Genomic DNA, 23,350 nt, shown 5'->3' with positions numbered 1-23,350 from the left:
ATACATATCATTAATAACTAGAATTTCTGAGTGCAACTAGGGACTCAAATGCTGCACTTTGAGGTATATAAGGCTTTGAATGGGTTCTGAATTCTGATGGGATCCTTCTACTTGTTCAGATTACGAACCTAAGGGGGGCATAAATTCAAATTAAGAAAAGACAGATGTAGATTAGATGTGCGGAAATTTGCCTTTAGCCAGTGGGTGGTTAATTGCTGGAACAAACTTCCATCTGTCGTTGTGGAAGTTGATAGATTGAATAAATTTAAGGAGGAACTGGACAGGCATTTGGAAGGAATGGTGTGTTTTTTTTTTTTTTGGATGATGCTGCATAAGCTCATACACTTGCTTTCTTGCATCAAATGGCACTGCTACTACTACTACTACCTTGTCTCTCGTATACCCCATTTTCTTCCTTGCAGCGTATTATGGTGCCAGCATATGGTATCACTGGACTCTTATTGCCAGAAATAAGTGCAGACTGGATTCTATTCAGAGGCACATTCTCCTGGCCATGACTATAATCTAGATCTAGCACACAGCTACAAGTGGGAAAAGAAGAAAATATCTAATCACCTTCTGCAATACTGGCAAACCGGCTGGAATTCATCTATGAAAGGCAGTGTTACTGAGAAGCTTCTTCCAAATGCCTCCATTACCTACCCATACCCTCCACTGTGGTACTCACCAGTCTTTTATACTACATATCTAATTACAGGACATGGCTCTCTAAATTCTAAGTTCATCAAACTGGGACTCCCAGAGAATCCTCTCTGCTCTTCTGGCTTCCCCCAAAGATTGGGAACATGTTCTCTACAGCTGCCATCGCTACTATCCACTTAGAAGTGTCATACTTTCTGAACTCCATTCTCTTCATCGTGGTGAGGAATTCTTCAATACAAAAAAAAGTCTCTTGTTTTCTCCAGGCCACTTTTGTCATTAGAAGAACAAATCTTCATCTCCAAAGAAATGAAATTTCTTGACCTCATATCCTGATAATACCTGATTTCTGCTCGCACCTCAGGAAGAATCGTCCTCACCATTGCTCCAGAATACTCACAGGATTTCCTGCTGGTGCTCTCTTCCAAGGATGTGGGTTTCATCTTCATGCTGATACTGGTCTTCCAGTATGGAATTTACTGGTGCTTCCTTTGCAGCATGAGATTTCATTTCCTCCATCTCTCTGGCAAACACTGGATGCTGTATGGATGTTGTTGGTATCCCCCCCCTTTGGGGTGCACGATCTCTGTAACCTGTAATGGTAGGACCTCACACCTTGTTGTGGTGGTCAGGTGTTGCTGAAATCTGCTCTGGATGTGGGATTTCAAATGGCATTGTGGGGTCCCCCAACCCAGGGGTATTTCATCTCTCCATTCCCTTCCTTTGTCTTCCTGTTTTCCTACCTGCTTTAACCCTCCCCCTTAAACTATCTCCCTCACTTGCATTTTATTTTACTTGGGCTGATCCAGAAAGCACAGGTGACTGGGGGATGCCTAGCCAGAGCATTATCTCCCTACGTCCTGGCCCGGCTCCCCCACACCTGGTACAGTAACTAGGGGTTGGTGGTGTTCCATGGACCCTAGGTTAAGAGGCCAGATGAACAACATAACCGTACACTACGATACATAAACCACATTTCACTTACACCATTTGGCCTTCACAGGATACTGTATTCAACACATGAGCACTGATCGTGCAGTTGTGGGAAACCACTGATGCCACTTGATCCTAAACACTATATACTATGTGACCTTTGGCTGGTTGTTCAACCGCTGATCAGCTAGTCACAGTAGACTCATGACAGAACAGAACTGGAGCACTCAGTGTTGGTTGTTGTCAAGGTACTGGAATCTGCATGTCTTGCCCCTGCAATCATTCCACATTTAAAATTAGATTAGAAGGATCTCGATGCTGACCTATTCTTCCTCACAGATGCTCAAAAACTGATCACCACATGTGTGAACTATAATCTTATATCAGTTGTTCCTAGCTTTCACCCCTCACCAGCATTACAGACCAGTTCATTCCTACACAAGGGGGGGTGTTACTAATGCAAAGCCAACTAGGTGTGGGGGGGGGGGGGAGTTGAAAGGTTTTTAGCCCATTATAGATTGCAAAGGTTTTCATGAATGACAATATTGCTAGTCTGTGCTGTGACTTGTATGTTTGTAGAAAATTTCAGGTTTATAACCATATTATTCTTTCCCTAGGACGTTGAAGTGTTGAAGGTGAATGAAGATGACTGGTGAGAGAATGACTGGTGAGAGAATCGAGCACATTTTAGTCATTGAATACCATAATTTAAAGAGAATTTGCCAAAAGAAATTCATGAAGACATGCAGGGAAGAATTGAGGGAATCTTTTCCTTCACATGACAAAGTCAAAAACTGAGGGGGAAGGGGATGAATCAGATTGGTCCACTTGATATAGATGGTTCAACTGTTGATGATCTTGCTTAGGTAGCTAACAAAATAAATTAGTATTTTACATCTACATTCACACATGAGGAGTTATTCAGGGAGCAGAATGCCATAGGTGAATTAAACTCTGGCAGTGATTTTGTAATAACTAAGAGCAAAGTGGAAGAGAAATTGTTGAAGATAAACATAAGAAAAGCACCTGGGTTGGAGGGGATCTATCTAGTTATATTAAAGGAGGCAGCAAAGGAAGTAAGTAAACCCTTAGCCATAATTATGAGAGCTTCCTTGGACTCAGGGGAGGTACCCATGGACTGGAGATGTGCAAATGTGACCCCAATTCACAAAGCAGGATCAAAGGGCGACACACAAGTAACTACAGACCTGTTATTTTAACTTCTGTTCCAGGGAAATTAATGGAGATGCTGGTAAAATAAGCAATGCAGGATCATCTAGATAAGACTGCAGTTATAGTTCAGACACAGCATGGATTTGTTAAGGGGAAATCCTGTCTGACAAATTTGACTGGGTACTATGATGTGGTCACGAAGGAACTGGATGCAGAAAATAATTTTGATATCATATACTTTGATTTTAGGAAAGCTTTTGATACTGTTGCACATGGAAGACCACTGTACAAATTGTAGCAATATGGCATTAAGGGCAAGTTGCTACAATGGATAAAAGGATGGTTGAGGTGGAAAAGACAGAGTGTATCAATGGACACTGCTCTTCATGTACTAATGTTATTAGTGTAATCCTCCAGGGTTCGGTGTTGGGCCCATTGTTGTTTTCTGTATTTTATAATGATATTGATGAAGGTATATCAGGGTTAATGGCTAAGTTTGCAGACAACACGAAGGTTGGCAGTGTAGTTAATGACAGTAATGATAGTACACTACTGCAACTTGATCTGGAAAAGTTGTGCAGATGGGCTGAGAGGTGGCAACCAAAGTTTAACATTGACAAATGTAAAGTAGGCATATGGGTAGCAGTAACACCAGAGTAATGTACCAACTGGGTGGTAATGCCCTGGGTAGTGGAGAATGAAAAGGACCTGGGGTAATTGTGCAGTCTGATATGAAGTTTTCTGAGCAGTGTAGATGTGCTGCAAGAGTAGCTCATGAGATCTTGTCAATGATATACAGGAATTTTGCTAGCAGAGATAAGGAGGTGATTGTCCCCTTGTATAAGACAATGGTCAAGCCACACCTTGAATACTGCATACAACTCTGGAGGCCTCATTTTAGTGATGTAGAGTTGCTGAAACGAGTACAGACAAGGGAATGAGCTTGGTGTGTGGAACAAAGGGCGTCTGTTACCAAGAAAACTTAAGTAATGCAAATTGCAGTGTCTGGAGATTAGGCACCTGTGAGGTTATCTAATTGAGGTATATAAGGCCTTGAGTGGTTTGAGCAAGCTCAGTGCTGATGGATTTCTTCCTCTTGCTCGGTTGTGTAACCTGAAGAATAACAAATTCAAATTGAGGAAAGACAATTGTAGAATAGATGTGCGGATATTTGCCTTTAGCCAGCGGATGGTTGATGGTTGGAACAAACTTCCATCTGTCATAATGGGGGGGGGGTCGACAACTTATATTCTAATGCTAGTGCCTAATTAGCCAGTTCTTTGGAACTTCTGGATAGTAGGTATCTGGATAAACATTTCCATAGTGTACTATGGAACCCTTTAATCTATTTAATGATAATTTAATATTCTATAAAGTATTTAAGGGCAAAGGCCTCATGCTACGAGGTAAAATGACTAATACGTAGGTTAGTGCAAATGCATCATTTTAACATAGCTATCTACCAAAGTAGTTAAATTAATTAATTAAATTGGCATTGTTTTGGTTATATCTCATATTGTGACTACCTTCACAACGAGTTGCCATGGTATTGTACTACCTCGAATAAATAACACTTCACCAGTGGAGAAGACTATTGTTATTTATTCTCAGCGGATACCCCACTCAGATGGCACAATTTGAATTGTAATGAGAGGGCTCACATAAAAGCAGCAGTTCAGCAATTATGTGCAAATTACCTAATGGTAAGCATGATTGTTACAGACATTCGATTGGTTTCATATAGTGCTACAGGCAATGAAATAGCCAGTAGACAACATCTGGATGACTTTACCCAGGGTTGAATAATTGGGAAGCTCGAAGAAGGTCAAAGTGCGAAGAGTGTGGTTGCAGAGTTTGGTATTGCCCATAGCATCGTCTCATGTGCGTGGTCGGCCTTCAGAATGACAGGTATAGCTGTTCGAAGGACCAGTGGTGGTTGTCCACAAAAATCAATGCCCAATGATGACTGCTATATACTCCTACAGGCCAATAAAGACCAACACCAGACAGCAGGATCCATTGCAAACCAGCTGCACAGGAGACAGGATGCAGGATATCGCAGTTTACTGTGGCCAGGCGACTCCACAAAGGTGGACTGTTTGGCTGACGGCCAGTACGCTGTGTCCCTTTAACACCTGCCCATTGTAGACAGCGTTTACAGTGGTGCATCAAACACAAGGACTGGACAGCAGTGCAATGGGGTAAGGTTCTCTTTACTGATGAGAGTAGATTCAGTCTCAGCAGCGATTCTGGATGTTAGCTAATCTGGCAAGAGGTTGGCATACGGTATCACCCCCGCGAATATCACTGAAAGGGATCGATATGGCAGTCGAGGTGTTCTCGTCTGGGGGAGACGCTATCTTGGATGGACATACACAACTCCAGATATTGGAAGGCAGTACTGTAATCGGTGCATGCTACTGTACTGAGGTAATCCTTCCCCATGTGCATCTGTTCCGAGGTGCCATTGGCCCCAAATTTGTGTTTATGGATGCTAACGCCACACCCTATCGCTCTGCAGCTGTTGATATGTTTTTAGAAAGTGAGGACATTGTTTGTATGGATTGGCCTGCCCGTTCCACCGATCTAAATCCCATCGAACATATATGGGACATTCTGGGGAGATGCCTAGTGGCACGTCCACATCCACCAGAAAATGTTCACAAGCTGAAGATGGCGCTGACAGAGCAATCGACAATTTTGCTGCAAGAACTTATCAGCAACATTGTCCTAAGTGGTAGATGACTTTCATCAACCGGTGAAATATCACCTCTTTGCTTATTGGAGGCTTGAAGTGGTGAAACCCATGTTTAGTCTCTAGAGCAAAGTTTCCGGCATCCCCTTCCCCCCCATACTTCTCCTTCAACCCATGCACGGTACTAAGTTAGGTTTTGATACCTTTCGTGTATGGGGTTTTCATTAAAAAAAAAAAAAAAAAAAAAAAAAAAAGTATATGGACAGGCGGTGCAAAGCCTGCATGGACATTAGGGGTGGCCATATCTTCTACTGAGGACCACCTCTTCCCTTTGTTCCATCTTTGGCAGTGATTGTTATTGTTATTTTTAAGGAGCATTAGCAACTAAGGCCATATTGCTCCGTGAATATGTGGTGGTAATTCCCTGACCTTTCCGCATCCTCCGTATTTGGTGGTGACGGGCTCGAACCCCAGTCTAATCAAGAAGCATGTGCTACGCACTGCTGCTCCTTCCCACCTGGCTATGGATGTGCCTTTTGGCAGTGATGCATCTGTATCATGGCAGCCAGTGCTACGTTGCCATTTTTGAATAAAGACCCTTTGTACAGTTTTGTTTCCGTTGTTGTGTCAGTGTTGTTTCCTTCATCATTTCTGTACCTCACGAGAGTCCTTTGGTATGCTTTTCCCATATCCAGACCACTCATATGAGAAGCTACACGTGAAAACCTGACTGGTCCTTAAGTTTTGCACAGCAGGTTAGAGTATTAAACAGCTTTATTTTCATTTTTAGATGCATTTGCTTTGTTTTGCCACATTTTATTCAATCTACTAAAAATACTGGATACTATTTCTTTTTCTCCTATTTACTTATGAATTTATGTGTATGCTTAAATATATAAAGCTGCCACTTTCTCCTATATGTTCTCCATTTATGTAGAGCTTCCTAGAACCATTCATATTATTTCTTACTGTTTTAGTCAAAACTTGTACTTGTACTGGAGAAAGGGCAAGTGACATCAGACAAACTGTCATCAGTTCAAAAATAATAAAATTGTTTAAGTCAAGTAAGTTGAAATGAAAATTAAAGTTTAAAAGTACAGTAAACTCCCATTTATAACACTTTCATTTAACTCTGTCCTGCTTTTAGCACTCTTTTCTTCTGGTTACATGACTAGTCTATAAAATGCCATGCGTTTTTAAAGAGTGCTCTCATTTAAAACAAAGTGTTTTATATTGCCACTTTTTTGCTTATATTGCCCTCCCTTTTTTTAAGGTTCTAAGAAGGAATAAATCTGGATATACCTTCCTCTTGCATAGTTGCCAACTTGCCACATTCTTCTCCATTTGTTGTGAGACAAATAAAAGATGGATTTTCCATCTATTGTGAAATGAATTCAAATCAAAAAAATGTATCAAATTTCACTTTCAATTTGACAAATCTTGCCCTTGACAAATGACAACTGATATTTGATATTTGAATATCGATAACCAGTTCCTTAAATAGTAATCTCCAAGTAATTCTTCACTGTAGGCATAGAACATATTTAATTTAAATTCTTCTAAACTCCAGTGTTACTTCCTATAAAGGGAAAAAAAAAAAGTATTAAAACGTTATTGAAGATGTATATAGGTGTATCTATTTGTAGAAAAATACGAGAAATTTACCTCAATATGGTACGTAGAACATTTCCATATGACACTCTCCAGAAATTAAAATGAATATAAAATTAATGTAAAATGATTACTGCAAGAACCACTTCCCTACCTGAAGCTGACAGGGCTTTTCGACCATATGTCTTGATCACAGGAATGATATTTCCATTCCTGTGATGAATGGATACGAACATATTCCTCTTTTTGGATTACCTTCTAACCCTTCTTGGCATAAATGTATCTAAACCAGTCTGAACACACACATATCAACTAGCCAGTTACTGGTTGCACAGTACTTAACTAAAAACTCACTGATCCTCTTCTTTATTTTTACTTCTGTTCTCAAATACGATGGTACTGGAATCAGATGACAGTGTTTCTCTTTGTGTGATAACACAGTCCTAGAGGTGAGGTTTTACAATGTTTAATGAAAGAAATTCATTAAATTGAAATGTTGAAAGTCTTGATTGATTAGTTGATTGGTCATTTTGAATAATATTTTGTCAGACTAGTTTTTAAAACCTAAGTCACTTATCACAGTATTTAGCATTAGCGGAGACATATGATGTAAGAAAGAAAGCTTATACAGCATTAGCTAAAAAAAAAAAAAAAAAAAAATCCTTCCCATTTCACCCATCCATTAGTTCCAAATTTTTGTCTAGTTCTGCCTTGAATTTATTTAAGCTATCAACTTCCTCAACAACAGATGGAAGTTTGTTGTTTGTTCCAGCAATCAACTACCCACTGGCTAAAGGCAAATTTCTGAACATCTGTTTGACACTTGTCTTTTCGCAATTTCAGTTTATGCCCCCTCAGGTTTGTAATCTGAGCAAGAGGAAGAATCCCATCAGCATTAAGCCTGCTTAATCCATTCAAGGCATTATACACCTCAATCAGATCAGCTCGCAGGTGCCTAGTACCCAGATGCTGCAATTTACGGAACTTAAGCCTTTCTTCATAAGTGCACACGTTTGTTCCCCTCACCAGTCTTGTTTCCCTTCTCTGTACTTGTTCTAGCAACTCCCCATCCTTCCTAAAATGGGGGTTCCAGACTTGTACTCAGTACTAAGATATGGCCTGTTAAGTACTGGTTACACAGTACTTAACTAAAAACTCACTGAACCTCTTCTTTACTTCTGTTCTCAAATACGATGGTACTGGAATCAGATGACATTCTTTCTCTTTGTGTGATAACACAGTCCTAGAGGTGAGGTTTTACAATGGGATACCTCACCTCTTTTAAAAGAGGTGGGTATCCCTGCTCGCAAAATTCCTGTATATCATTGACAAGACCCCATGACCTGGCAGCCTGTCTACACTGCTCAGAAAACTTCATATCTGACTGCACAATTACCCCCAGCTCTCTTTCATTCTACACTACCCTCAGTGTAACATCACCAACTTGGGGTTTCTCTGGGGTTACTGCTACCCATATGCAGTACTTTGTATTTGTCAATGTTAAACTTCAGTTGCCACTTCTTCAACCATCTGCCCAACTTCGCCAGATCCTGTTTCGGCAGCATACTGTCATTACTGTTATTAACAACCCTGCCAACCTTTGTATCATCTGCAAACTTTGACAATAAGTTTGATATACTTTCATCAATATCATTCATAAATATACAAAACAACAATGGCCCAACACTGAACCCCGGGGGGGGACTCCACTAATAATATTAGTACACGAAGAGCAGTGTCCATTGATTACCACCCTGTCTTATCCCACTCAGCCATCCTTTTATCCATTATAGCAACTGGCCCTTATTGCCATACTGCTCCATTTTGTACAGGAGTTTTCCATGTGCAACAGTATCAAAAGCTTTCCTGAAATCCAAGTCATCGTCATCAGCAATTTTCAATCCACTGCAGTATGAAGGCCTCTACAGCAACTTTCCAGTTCCTTCTGTTTTGTGCAATGACCATCCATTTACTACCCACAAACTCATGAATTTCATCTGTCTATCTCCATTGTTGTCTTCCAGGTTTTCTCTTAGCTCCTCTTGGGTACCATTCTGTTATTTTCTTAGTCCATCTGTCATCATGTCTTCAAGCTATGCATCCTGCCCAAGACCATTTTAGTTCTTTAGTTTTGAGAAGAATGTCCTTTACTTGAATTTTCTGCCTAATCCATATGTTTCTCTTCTTATCTAACAGTCTGATTCCCAATATAATTCATTCCATTCTTCACTGTGTAGTTCTCAGCTTCTCTTCCATTCTTTTGGTGAGTGCCCAAGTTTCACTTCCATAAGTCATGGTGGGGAGTATACATTGGTTCATTATTTTACGTTTCCGACAAATTGGGCTATTGCTGCTCAGTATGTGACTATATTTCCTGAATGCTATCCATGCAAAATTTATTCTTCTCTTGACTTCCATCCATTTATCATTGTTACAGCTAATGACTTGTCCAAGATAAGTATATTAATCCACATTTTCAATTTCTGCTCCTTCGATTATTATATCCCTTCCTATGACATATTAATCCTTACTTTTGTTTTTAGCCGTATTCATCTTTAGTCCAAAATCCTTACTAACTGTGCATAACTGATTAAGATTTTCCTCTAATTCTTTGGAATCGTGGCTTATGAACACAATGTCATCTGCAAATTGTAAATGATTTAGTACTCTCCATTCACATTGACTCCTTTCTGTGACCAGTCTAATCTTCTGAAAGCTTCCTCAAGGGCAGCAGTAAACAACTTCGGAGATATTGTGTCTCCTTGTCGGACTCCTTTCTCAATTTTAAATTTATTACTGTCTTTGTCTAGTCTAATAAAGGAGGTAGCATTCTCATATATTTTCTTCACAATCATAATATATGGGGTATCTATGCCTTGTCTTTCCAGTGCCTTATGGTGTATGGAGTCAAATGCCTTTTCATAATCCACAGATGCCAGACATAATGGTATTTTATATTCGTTTGCTTTCTCCATTAGCTGTGACATTACGTGAAGGTGATCCATAGTTGAGAATCCTGTCCGAAAGCCAGCTTGCTCTTTCGGTTGATTCTCATCAAGTATTCTTTCTAATCTGTTAGTAATGACCCTTGTGAACAACTTGTAGATGTGGGATAACATGCTAATTGGTCTATAATTTCCATTTTCTGATTTATCTCCTTTCTTATGCAGCAAAACTATGATTGCATTATTCCACTCCTTTGGCACCACACCTTTTCTAATGCATTTTGTGAAGCGTCTTGCCAGTTTTTATGTCATGTCTCTTCCTCCCAATTTTAACAACTCTACAGTAACTTCATCTTCCCCCGGAGCTTTCTGATTCTTTATTTTCTTAAACACATGTTCTACCTCATCAGGAAGAATATCAGGTATGTTATATATGTTACTAATTTGCAGTCCATCTTCCCCACTGCTGGCATCATTCCCTCACTCCATGTATAACTCTTTATAGTAGTATTCTGCTATTTGAATTATGCCTTCTCTGCTATTCATAAGTACACCATCGCTATTCTTCAGTTTCAGTATCATTTGTCTTTCCGTATTACTGCTCAAGACTGCTGATTTAAATCCTTTGTTTTCCCTTAATGCTTGTTCTACTTTTCTTGTGTTAAATTTTCTTATGTCCTCTCTGAGTCTCTTTCTAATGGCTTTGCATAACTCAGTATACTTAATTTTCTCCCTTTCAGTGTTTTTCTTACTCTTCATTTGTCGTCCGGTTCATCATGACAAGTGTTTCTTGACTGATTTTTTTCTTCTTTGGATTTTTTTTATCTATAGGTTTCTTGGGCTTTATCACTTTAAGAAAGTTGTAATATTCCTCGTCAATATCTTGGTGCTGAACAGTCTGCAGAAGCTCAAACTTGTTCTTAAGTTCCAGTACATACTGCTTTTAATCCTCTTCTGTTATCTCAAAGATGTTTGTATTATTTACTCGAGTCAGTTTTTTCCTTTCTTTTCTTACATCTATATCAAGTGTGCATCTTACCATTCTGTGATCACTTCCAACATTCACCCTGTTTAGGACGGTAACATCATTCATGATATATCTTCTGTTAGTGAGGATGAAGTTGATTTCATTAGTTGTTAATCCATTTTGGCTCTTCCATGTCCACTTTCTGTTCACCCTTTTCTTAAAAAAAGTGTTCACTACAGACATTCCTCTAGATTCTGCAAATTCCACGTCTTTCACCTCTTTCATTTCTTTCACCAATTCCAAAATTTCCTATAGTTCCCCTTTCTGCGCTGTTTTGTCTCTTTCCAACCTTAGCATTGAAGTCCTCCATAATGATAGTGTAGTGAGTTTTCTGTTCATGTAAAAGACTCTCAATTTCGGTGTACATTTCTTCAACGTCTTCATCATCATGACTCGATGTTGGTGCAGAAATCCAAGTATATGATATAAAAATTTTTTGCATGCAGTTCCTTTGTGACCACGTCATAGTATCCAACCAAATTGGTCAGACAAGATAACTTCCCCTTAACAAACCCACGCTCTATCTGAATTAGTACTGCAGTCTTGTCTAGATGATCCTGCAATGCTTGTTTAACCAGTGACTCCATTATTTTCCCTGGAACAGAAGTTAAATTAACAGGTCTGTAATTACTCGTGTCACCCTTTGAATCCCCCCCCCCCTTTTGTGAATTAGAGATACGTTGCACATCTCCAGTCCGTGGAGACTTCCCCTGGGTCTTAGGATGCTCTCATAATTATGACTAAGGGTTTGCTCACTTCCTTTACCACCTCCTTTAATATAACTGGATAGATCCCATCCACCCCAGTTGCCTTTCTAATGTTTAACTTCAACAATTTCTCTCTCCTCCACTTTTCTCTCAGTTATTACAAAATCATTTAGCTCTCTGTTACGATTTTTATAAACATCTTTCCCTCTTCTCCTTACTACCCTTTTATAATTAGATGCATTTACAGAAAAGCCCAATAAACTAGAAAGTGCAAATTGTTTTTATTGTTTTATGGTAGGGATCTCCAGAAATGTTTTAGAAAAATATCAGAAAGGCATTCAGAATTGAGTCTTGTAACGGAACATATGAGAATGATGAAAGTGTAGCGTCCATTTTATAAATGACATTTTAGAGAGATAAATAGCTTAGTTATATATAAAATTTCAACTTCCGAGGTCTTGCAACGAATTACCAAAAAAAAAAATATATGTGTTATTGGGTTCACATTATGAAATATTTTCACGATACCCCCATTTATTCCTACAGGATGCAAAATACATTTCCATGATTTTTTTTAAGTTTACACCAGCTGGCAAAAAACTTACGTAAAGTCGAATTTCCGTAAGCCGAGTATTACCTAAGTTGGAAAGTGGCTGTATATGCAAAATACTCATTTATTTTGGCAGCTATCTGAGAATGATCATCTACAGTCAAACCATTGATATAAAGTGAACTAATCTGATTCATTCCCTCCCTTTTAGAGTTTATATAAGTAAAGAAAACTTTGCTGTTTTTCTTTGCATCCTTTGCCAAAGATTTTTCATAATCTGCCTTCGCTTGCCTAATCTTCTTTGTGACTTGATTGATTACAGATTAGCTTATATCCATCTTAGGCTTCTGTGTCACCTGATAATTTATATACATCTCATGCATTTTTCTTTTCTGCCACAAGTCTCATTAGTTGATTTGACATCCATTTGGGCCTAAACCTATAGCAATATTTCTTATTTGGAACAAAAAGCATAGTAGCTTCCAAGATTACTTCCTTTAATGCTTCCCATTTTGAATTTGCTGTTGGTAACATCATCAGTTGGTCCCACTGTATAGAATGTAAGAAATCTGAGAACACTGTAGTCACCTTTACGAAAGTAAAAACCCTTCCCTTTACCCATTAGTGTACAAGCATTTTGTTTTTTAAGGATGCTGCATGTCCCAATACAAGCAGCACGAGAAGCAGTTTCACCTCTGCTTGTGGCTACGGTTAATCCATTAGTTTGTAGTTTGTGTATTCCCTAGCTTAGCAAGTTTTCCCACCCACTTAACACTATCTCGATAACATCAGCAAATATTCTTACACCCCTTCTATTTAAGTGTATCCCATTCCAGAAAGTCTCTCCTGTTAAAAAGCATAGTTTATGCTGAAAAAAATTCTACCCCAAGAGCCTTGCATATTCTCTCAAGGATCAAACTGATAACAAGGCTCTTGCCATTCACTCCGTTGTATCATATTTGAGCAAAATTCCAGACACTCAATTTTAATTCTAACTTGTGGCTTTTTCTCAATACAGCCCTATACCTGCTAAGTAAATCCTCAGATTGCCTATTCTTAAATAATTAGTACCAAAATGGAAAAAAAAAAAAAAAAACAGTATCACCTTTTGTGCCCCCAAAAGTCGACAACTGTTCCACATCACCAACTCCTGCCACTGGCAGACATGTCCTGATCCCATTCAACCTATCTTTTTTTGGATAATATATTTCTTGTTTCCCTAACAATAGCTACTTCCCGTGAGATGAATATTTTCTGCCTTTGGGGATGCTACTGTGTGGTGTGTTGCAAAAGTATAAGCTCTCGGTATTGAGTTGAAAAGTTAAGTGCTTCATGGGTCTCTCAACTTAATTTCTTTCAGGGCATCAACCCCCCCTTCTTCAATTTCTCATATTTGTGTATCAGAATTTGTGAACAAGATTAATGAAGCATTTGTAATTAGTAACAGATACTCAGTTTCTGGATGTTGCAATTCATACATAAAATATTAAGCAAACATGATCCATCAACTGAACACTATATGTTTAAATGTTTGTGTTTGCAAACAAGATAGGAAGAGCAACTTTTGTCCATTTATATTTTTCCTTAAATGTGCCTCCAATAAAAAAACAAAACAAAAAACACTCAAGTGGATCAGAGTTTTGAAAAGAAAACACTGGTCATAATCTACTTACGTTGCACTGTTACAGAAACTCTGACAACAGGACACTGGCAAACTGACTGACTGAAATCTCTGACATTATTTCATCAACTGTGTTTGGCATATATTAAAATGGCAAATAATTTTAGTTTTACTAGGTATTGGAATTATGCAATAATTCCAATACCTAGTAAGGATCACATTTAAGGTTGCCAAATTTGAGAGGCATGACTGTAATCGGTTTTACTTATGCAATAAGTATTTTAAAAATGTATACATAACCTGCAGCATCTGCAGTCATCATATTGTCAACCTCTACTTTTTAATTCATCAGATGTCACAGACATTCTCTCAGATATGCCAGACAAGCTGCACTTGCTACCTGGGAGTCTAAAACGCTGATGGAAATGATATTAGGGTGACACTCAAATCAAGTGGACCCAATTTCGGTGAAGTCCGGATGGTCTGTGACAGCCAAATCCTCTGCTTGCACTTACACGATGGTGGGACTGTTAGAAATCCTGGGTATAACCTCCATGCACAAGTACATGGTGGGTGACCACCCAGGTGTGAACCAATGTAAGCAGGGGTCGAGGTGTGGCCCCCACACCATATGGAGGAATGCCGCCCCTCTATGTTACCAGGCAGTACTAGGTGGTAGACGACTCTCGTCAACCGGTCCAATACCACCACTTTGCTTATTAGAGGCTTGAAGTGGTGGAACCCATGTTTAGTCTCTAGAGCTAAGTTCTGGTCAACCCTTCCCTATCTCTTCCATCGTGCAGTATGATTGATGACTTTTGAGGTTATGATGAACATCGTGGCGAGATCCAATATTCCTTACATTTCGAGGGTACAGCTCTAAAACAGTGCTCGCAGGCCGGCCACTAGTTAGTACACCAGACCGAACCTACTGGTAACTCTCTAGGAGGCTTCTGGATCAGCAAGTGTATAATCTTGCTACCTCTACTCTGCCAGATAGTGACTGAAGGGAGTCCGAGTAGTGTGTATGCGGGGAGCATTGTCGAGACCACGTTATGTCAAGAATCTGGGTATATTCTTACCATGTGTATGCCATATCCAAAAATTTCATTACTTCATACAGCATGTCCCACCTACTTTTTCTTACTATTGAATACACCATGAATTGTCAAACTAATAGAGCAAGCTTATCTGCGAAAAGATCTAAACCTCCCAAGCACTTCCTAATTCACTTCACAAATATACGTGGTCTCAATTCTAATCTCAACGATGTCCATTTCTACTTGCAGTCTGCCAAACCCCATACTTTTTCTGACAGAATCTCAGTTATCAGTTGATTCAACTACTGCTCATCTCAGATGCCCAAATTATTTGCTGTATGATTCCTTTCGCTTCAAAGTTGGTACTTGTGCATATGTCCGTTCTGATATTCCCTGTCAGAGACTTGGCAATTTGGAATCTACTCTCTTTGATGTTCTCTGGCTTAAAATCTCTCTACCTCATTGTGTAAAATTTATCTGTTGTCTCTACCGTTCTCCCAACTTTACTAATCACTTGGAGCTCTTCGACTTCCTCTCTTTGCAACTTGACTTTCTTTCTTTCCAATTTTCCTAACAGTGAGGTAATTTTCCTTGGTGATTTTAATATTCACAACTCCAACTGGCTTCCATTTACCTACAAGAATACCGGACAATCCTAATCATACAGCCAATACTTGATCTTTTTCTCACAAACAACCCTTCTAAGTACACGGTCAAAGTGAGAGGTTCTTCAGGCACTTCAGATCACAACTTGGTGATTGTCTCTTCTCCAATGGAGCCTTTATCTCATGGCTGTTCCCAACCTCGTATTGTTTAGCATTACAAGAATGCAAAATGGGATGACCTACGAGATTTCATTTCTTCTTTTCCTTGGTCGGATTACTGTTTCAAAACTTCTGATGTCAACATTTGATCAGATCGTGTCAGTGAAATTATTCTTGCAGGAATGGAATCTTTTATCCCACATTCCACTTTAAAATCTCGTCCTTTATCTAAACCTTGGTTTTCCAATAAATGTGCTAAGGCTGTTCAAGAGAAGAATGTTGCATATCATAATTGGTTTGTTTCTAATATTTCAGTTTCATTTTCTGCCTACACCAAAGCTTGCACCAATTGTAAAGCAGTTATTAATCAGTCCAAACTAGAGTTTGAACAGGCTAAGAGTAGAAAACTTGCTTCTTGCCCTAATGGTAGCCGAGCATTCTGGCCCCTTGCCAAAGCTATTGGCTGCAACTTTTGCCCATCTCTGCTCCCACCTCTGTCCAAACCAGATGGTTCTGTTGTCACTTCAGCCAAGGATAAAGCTGACCTGCTAGCATCCCATTTTTCTTCCAACTCATATATTAATGATCTTGGTAAAACACCTCCCACCATTCCCAACATGCTCCATTCAATGCCTCCTGTGGTCTTCCGTCAAAAGGATGTCAGAAGAATTTTGATGAATCTTGATGCTAAGAAAGCTTCAGGTCCCGATGGCATTTCTCCACTTGTTCTCAAAACCTGTGCTCCTGAACTTACTCCTATTCTTTGCTTCCTTTTTTCACTCTCTTATTCCAAAGGTGTTTTTCCTTCTGCTTGGAAATTTGCTATCCAGCCAGTTCCTAAAAATGTGACAAATCCCTCCTATCCAATTATCGTTCCATTGCAATTACTTCTACTTTTTCTAAAGTAATGTTGAAATCAATTAACCGCCAACTCTTAAACTACCTAGAAACCTTCCATCTGATCAATGATCGCCAGTATGGATTCCATCAGTGTCGATCCACTCATGATGTTCTGGCTTATGTTACCCATTTATGGACTAATTCAATGGAAAGGTTCAGTGAAACACAAGTAGTTGCTCTTGACATCTCAAAGGCTTTCGATCGTGTTTGGCATAAAGATCTTCTAAAACAAGATTCCATCTTATGGTTTGCCAACTGTTTTTAGTAATTGGTTATCCAGTTTTGTCTCTGATCGCTCACTGAGTGTGATGGTAGATGGCTCTCTGTCTTCTAACTTCTCCGCTAATGCCGGTGTCCCCCAAGGGTCAGTTCTTTTCCCCACTCTTTTCCTCTTGTATATCAATGACCTTCTTCTATTGACTGGAAATCCTATCCATAGTTTTGCCGATGATAGCACATTGCATTCCACTTTCCATTTTGAGAAACCTTGCACTGTTCAATCAGCTTCAACTTCTCGAAAATCAGCTACCAATTCCTTAAATGCCGATCTTCAGGTAATTCTCCAGTGGGGCAAAGACAACTTAGTTGATTTCAACCCTTCTAAAACTCAGTCTTGTCTTATATCTCACAAAAAAGGATTCTTCTGCTCCTATGCTTATGTTTAGTGACACTCTGATTTCTGGGCAAAATGATATATCTCTTTTGGGGATTACCCTGACTTCTAATCTCTCTTGGCACAAGCACATTACAAATATTGCTTCCTCTGCATCTTAAAAACTCGGTTTTCTCTTTCGCTCTCAGTGTTACTTTTCTTCCAAACAGCTGCTCACTCTGTATAAATCGCAAATCTGCCCTGCCATGGAATGTTGTTCCCACATCTGGGGTAGTGCCCCCAAAACCTCTCTCAGGCTTCTTGATTCCATTCAGAAGAGGGCAGTTAGGTTAATTAATGATTCATCTCTAACAGGGTCTCTCCACTCGCTGTCTCATAGACATACTGTTTCTGCTGCATGCCTCTTCTACAGATGCTTTCACGGGCACTGTTCTTCTGAATTGGCTTCTATAATTCCTGCTCTCTATTTCAAAATAGTCCGAACACGTGCCGCCACCAGCCAACATTCATTTACTGTCCAACTTCAAACTCACAGAACCAACTTTTCATATTCCTCGTTTATTCATTCAACTGCCGTTTTCTGGAACAACCTTCATTCATACATATTTCCTGAAAATTACAGTCTACAGAAGTTCAAGTCCAATGTCAACAAATATCTTCTTTCGTCTTCTCAACCTCCAAACCAAGCATGGTACTAAGTACTATTGGTTCTAACACCTCTTGTGTTTGGGGTTTACATAAAAAAAAAAAAAATAGTGATGTAAGTTTTCCTTCTGGTTTCTGTCTGCTAGTAATTCGAATGCCTATTTAATTGCACTTTTCCTTTTAATTATCATCACTGAACAATTTCCTTCTGTTAATTGCACCAGTTAACAGAAGGAAATGCAAAAAAATCCCCCATAAGCCTTGCAGAGATCAGGTCTAGCATTAATTGACAAAGCTCTAACCATATTTCTTTGTAACCTCCTTGGGTTTTAGGTTTGGCAATTATGTGACAACCTGCAGGATAAGGAGAAGGAAATTTCTTTGAAGAAATTATCTTGAGGAAAGTCCTTGCAGGATCACCTTCATGTCTTGAGGTGTGCAGCATGAGTTTGGTTGTCCAGATGTGGTGATTTTTGGTGTTTACACCACTAAACAGAGTGAAATCTATTCCATTTGCCCACTTACCTTTAATAGATATTACTTGGTGCATATTATATCAGCAAAAAAATTTATTATATAATAGTTGACAGATCTTTATGGAAAGATACTCCTTATGTAATGTTGCTGCTGCTGTCCACATTGTGTTGGGTGTGGGAGGGTTAGTTCTGTGTTAGATGGTTGATATCTACAGCCTTCATTAAATTACAACTATTTAATTTAAAAATTTATACTTCAGTGCACCATTTTTATTGCATCACAATGTTTTGGTTGCTCTGAACATTATATTTGACATGACAGTTTCAGAACTACTATTATTTTAGTTACTACAGAATTTAACACAGATCATTTCTTCTGTTTAACAGAGATGAAGATAATAAACCAGTATTATATTTAGGAGAGAAACAAGTGGTTCTGTCAATAAAAGTTACAAATAGTAAAGAGCCTGCTTATGATGCCATGCTTTATATTAATCATCCTATTAGTCTTAGCTATGTGGGAAGAACAGTTGTGGTAAGTAAATTAAAGCTTTTTTTTTTTTTCATTTTTCTGTGAAAATTCTATTGGGACAATGTGTTAAGTCCACCATAGTTAATAGTAAACACAGTATTCATTGTTTTGTTAAGTGTATCTCTACTGGAATTAATTATTTTAATTCCTATGATATCTTTTAATGTCAGTTAAATTTCATTTATTATCTTATTAAGATGAGATAAAAATACCAGTATTTTGGTGATGGATAATACCTTCTAGAATCTAGATAATATTACTTGAATGATAATCTTCAAGAAAAATAAGAAATTCAATATATGTTTGAAAATACAATTAAGATTTATCTAATTAAAGTGTTTCTTATTTTTAATATTAACATGTTTAAGAAATGTATTAATGATAAAATATGCCATTTTTCTATATACACAGAAAGGTGATACAGTGGAGTGTTCTCCTTTTAATAAAACAGTTGTGTCATGTGAATTGGGTAATCCATTCAAGAATGGTGAAGTAAGTTCATTTTCTGCTACCAATACTGTTATTTTCATTAATTTTTATACAGTAAATAATTTTTATAATATAATCAGGATTTTTTGCAAGTTAACAAGTTATTTAGTAATTTATTTTGAAAGTTATTTTGCAAATTATTTAGTAACAGTAGCAATAGAAGCATATTGCTTATCTTTGGTTATAACCAAGTTAAATATTCTGCTTGAAGGACATAGGTAATTGGAAAGCGCACTAGGTAGGAAAAAAATAATTTGTTATTGATTGCATTACAAAGAAAGAAGAATTTATTAAAAATTAACACACACATATATGATGAGGGGTTTATTTAACCCAGCATTGGTGGTGTCCCATTTGTGGCAAACACAGTGGCAAGTCATTTGACAGTTAACCAACTTTCTTCTGGATTTATGGAAAACAAATTATTTTGAATTTTAACAATGTTTTTTTTTTTAAATTCTGCTTCTACATAACAGTATTTCATCTTTTCATAATGGATTGCAATACTTTATTACATGATTTTTTTTAATAAAAAAGTTTAAAAAATACTGTTTTTACATTTTATTTAAAAAAATTAATTCTAAAAAAATCTTTGTGACATAAAATATAAACACCAATCTGCAAGTTTCTTCCATTTTTCAGTTTAAAAGACCATTAAGTGTGTGAAATTTTAAACATGTTCATGCACATATATTTCTGCTTTTTATTATATGAATATGTTAAACACACACACACACATACACACACACACACACACACACACACACACACACACACCTAAACATTAAAATTAGTAGATTCTGAAGAATAACAAAAGGGTTGGAGAAATAAAGAAATATTGGCAAACATCAAAAGGCTGCATAAGTAAAAAAATAAACTTAGGAGGTAGGCAGAATGGGAAAGCAAAGAGAAAAAGCAAAGTACAGCAGGCCCTCAGTATAACACTGTTCGCTTTATGCTGGTTCACTATAACGCTGTTCTTATATTATAACCGTATCTGACTATAACGCTGTCATAAATTGCTATAACACTCTTTTACAGATTGGCATATTTAACAAAATCATTTCAATTGATGGAGTCTATAGCTTGAAAATGAATAGCAAAACAGCATTAAAACCTTTCCCACGTCGACTAAGCGAAATTTTCCCATGCTCAGTGAAATTTTCTCGCACGCTAATTTAATTGCAGTACAGTGACTTGTTATGTAGTTCCGAGATCAACATTTTAAAAAAATGATCAAGTATATTGCTTGTAATATTTGCTTTATATACAGTGGTGAGCTATAGTGGGCTCGCGAGAGCCCATTGTTATTTTTTTTTGAAAATTTGCGAGCCCATTGTTGAGACGATCATTTATTTTACAAATAAAATCCTGAATGCAGTTATTGAGTATCCAGAGCCGAAACTATGGTGGGGCGAGCAGGGCCCCATTCCCAGCATTTTAATGGGGAAATTGATCGGTTATGTATTTAAAAATTGCTTCATTTTTGATTTAATTACAGTCGGACCTCTGTTTAGCGAACTTATTTATAGCGAATTTTTTTTTGATTCCCCTTCGTAATTACATTTAAAATGGTTTCTGTTGAACAAAGAATTTCCATGTAACGAACGGATTAGGAGAGACAACTTTGTATGCATTGTTCTCGCCTCTGGACTTTAGATAATTAGAAAGTACGAATTGAGGGTGAAAGGGATTTGCTGTTTCACAATGTTAGTGGTGTCCGTAAAACCTATGCAGTCAATACCGAGAAGTCATGCTAGTCAATATGCTTTCCATAGCCAGTCAGAGGATTAAGAAGATTCTCGACACGGATTATAGCTCTGGTCAACCTGTGTTGTGGTTCCTCTTTATTCCGACAAACGGGCATATGTTTTTCGGAGAAGTGAGTGATCCATGTCTTCCACTAAATTTCTCCTGTCTATGTTTACTTGGTCACCGTAGCTGAATACCCGTGCGATTCCGACATTTTGCACATTATTCAAAGAAATAGTGGCAGTAGGAACATAGGGTGGGGGGAATTGTGGCAACTAAAATATTGTATAAACTTTACGAAGATGAAATGTTGGCAGATTTGGAAACTTTTGTCGGTTTTTTTTTTTTTTTTTTTTCACTATGTAGAAAATGTTCTAAAATATAATGGCATACAGGCAATAATTAGCATTATATCACCAATCTCCAAAACTAGTGCGAATTAAGGATGATTGCTAAAGAACTTTATGTGGAAACTATAAAGATCGGTCGGGTGTTCGGGCCACGATGAGTAGATTGTAGCTTGCAGACAGTAGTTGTGGATTGGAGGAATTATCCCGCTTTGTGCAAACATTTTGAATCAGAAGTTAAATATTCTGCATTATTAAATCGACTTTTAATTTGGAATTTCTTAACCATTTAGCACTAATGATCGACATCCTGCAGGAGCTCTGTTACCTTTCAGAAGCTTTACAGAATCACAATGTTTTACCATTGTGATTCTGTGCGTATAAATTAATTATTTGAACTATCAATGCTATTGCTAATTTGAAAAATTCTGAAGGAAATTATGAAGCTAAAATTGAGTTGAAGTGGAAAGAATTTGAAGGAATCGAAAGTAAAAAAATTACCTCGTGACAAGTTATTACATTCATTATTTTATCCTTAAAGGCTAAGTTATTAATGCAACAGGATGATTTTAAATTAAATAAAGAAAATAATGATACCATTGAAAGAAATTTTAAACATATGCTACCCGAAATCCTTCAATGTGAAAGAAATTTCGTCTCGGTGGCAAGATGGTGAAAACCAAATAAGAAATTTTAGTTTTCTGATAAAATATGAAATAAAAATTAATGATTTTAGAGATTTTGTCGAAGACAGTCTATCTTTAAAATCGAGTGAAATTACCTTTTCAATTAAGAAAAAGCCAGAAATATCTTTGAAACCATTGCGATTAGCAGTTCTGAAGCTGATTTCAGCTTTCAGCGTAATGAATAATATTACGACAATTAAACATGTTGCAGATTATGATGACCATACATCTAAATTATGGTGCCTCTGTAGCCAGGTGGGAAGGAGCAGCAGTGCGTAGCACACGCGTCTTGATTAGACCGGGGTTCGAGCCTGTCACCACCAAATACAGAGGATGCGGAAAGGTCAGGGAATGACCACCGCATATTCCCGGAGCAATATGGCCTTAGTTGCTAATGCTCCTAAAAACCAAATAACAACAACAACATCTAAATTATTATTATTATTATTAGCTATATGGTGTAAGGAAGCCTGAGGCTTATGCTGCACCAGCCAAAAAAAAAAAAAAAAAAAAAAATTCCCGAGTTACCCTAAGATAGAGAGAGGCAAACGTAGAAGGAAATCACCAAGAAAGAGAACAGTGATGATATGCAGCTCAGGATCCTGGGCGTGCCAAGCCCATACTCACCAGATGTAAGTCCACCTGGGTTTGTATGGAAAACCATTGCTTCAATTTGAACTGGATCACGTCAAATCATTCCTCTGTAATCATTGCTATTGAGCAAAGCAGAAGATCGACAACAAATATTAATTAAGAAGTAAATTTTATATGGCAATGTTTAGAATAAATTTTTCTTGAATATTTGTAAAATAATTTTTTTTCATGTAATCAGTGATTTTTTTTTTTTTGTGTACTTTTTCTAGAAAGTTTGTTTTTTTACGTAATATTTGTTTTTATATTGTGGAATGTTTTGTGATAGTTTTTATGTTATTTGTGATACGGGAAATATTTCGTTATTTTTTATTCACAATATTAAAATTTTATCATGAAAAAAAATATTTCCCTAGTTGTAGATGGTTTATGCGAAACATCCTTCATGTTTCTTTTAGATATTTTGATTTGTACATATCGATTACGAAATAAAAGAGATTTTTTTATTGTAAATATTTTATTGATCATTCGCAGATTTTCATAATTTCTGGAAGATAAGATACAATGGATTTATGGTAACTAAAGTAGTAGTA

The 23,350-nt window shown here is 37.6% G+C and overlaps 1 protein-coding gene across 1 annotated transcript in view; it reads left to right on the top strand.

Moving 5' to 3' along the window:
- The window catches only part of LOC150091168 (integrin alpha-PS1-like), a 552,996-nt gene that overhangs the window by 401,769 nt on the left and 127,877 nt on the right, over nt 1-23,350 (top strand). The window contains exons 15-16 of the mRNA XM_090388878.1: nt 18,748-18,895; nt 19,304-19,384. Of these exons, the coding sequence (XP_090245004.1) occupies nt 18,748-18,895; nt 19,304-19,384 (229 nt within the window). The remainder of the gene's footprint in view (nt 1-18,747; nt 18,896-19,303; nt 19,385-23,350) is intronic.

Source organism: Mastigoproctus giganteus, chromosome 1 (assembly GCF_048544385.1).
Source record: "Mastigoproctus giganteus isolate SK-2022 chromosome 1, ASM4854438v1, whole genome shotgun sequence".
Lineage (NCBI taxonomy): Eukaryota > Metazoa > Arthropoda > Arachnida > Uropygi > Thelyphonidae > Mastigoproctus > Mastigoproctus giganteus.
The sequence above is the reverse complement of the archived record's forward strand: the minus strand, read 5'-3'. Positions and strand labels throughout refer to the sequence as shown.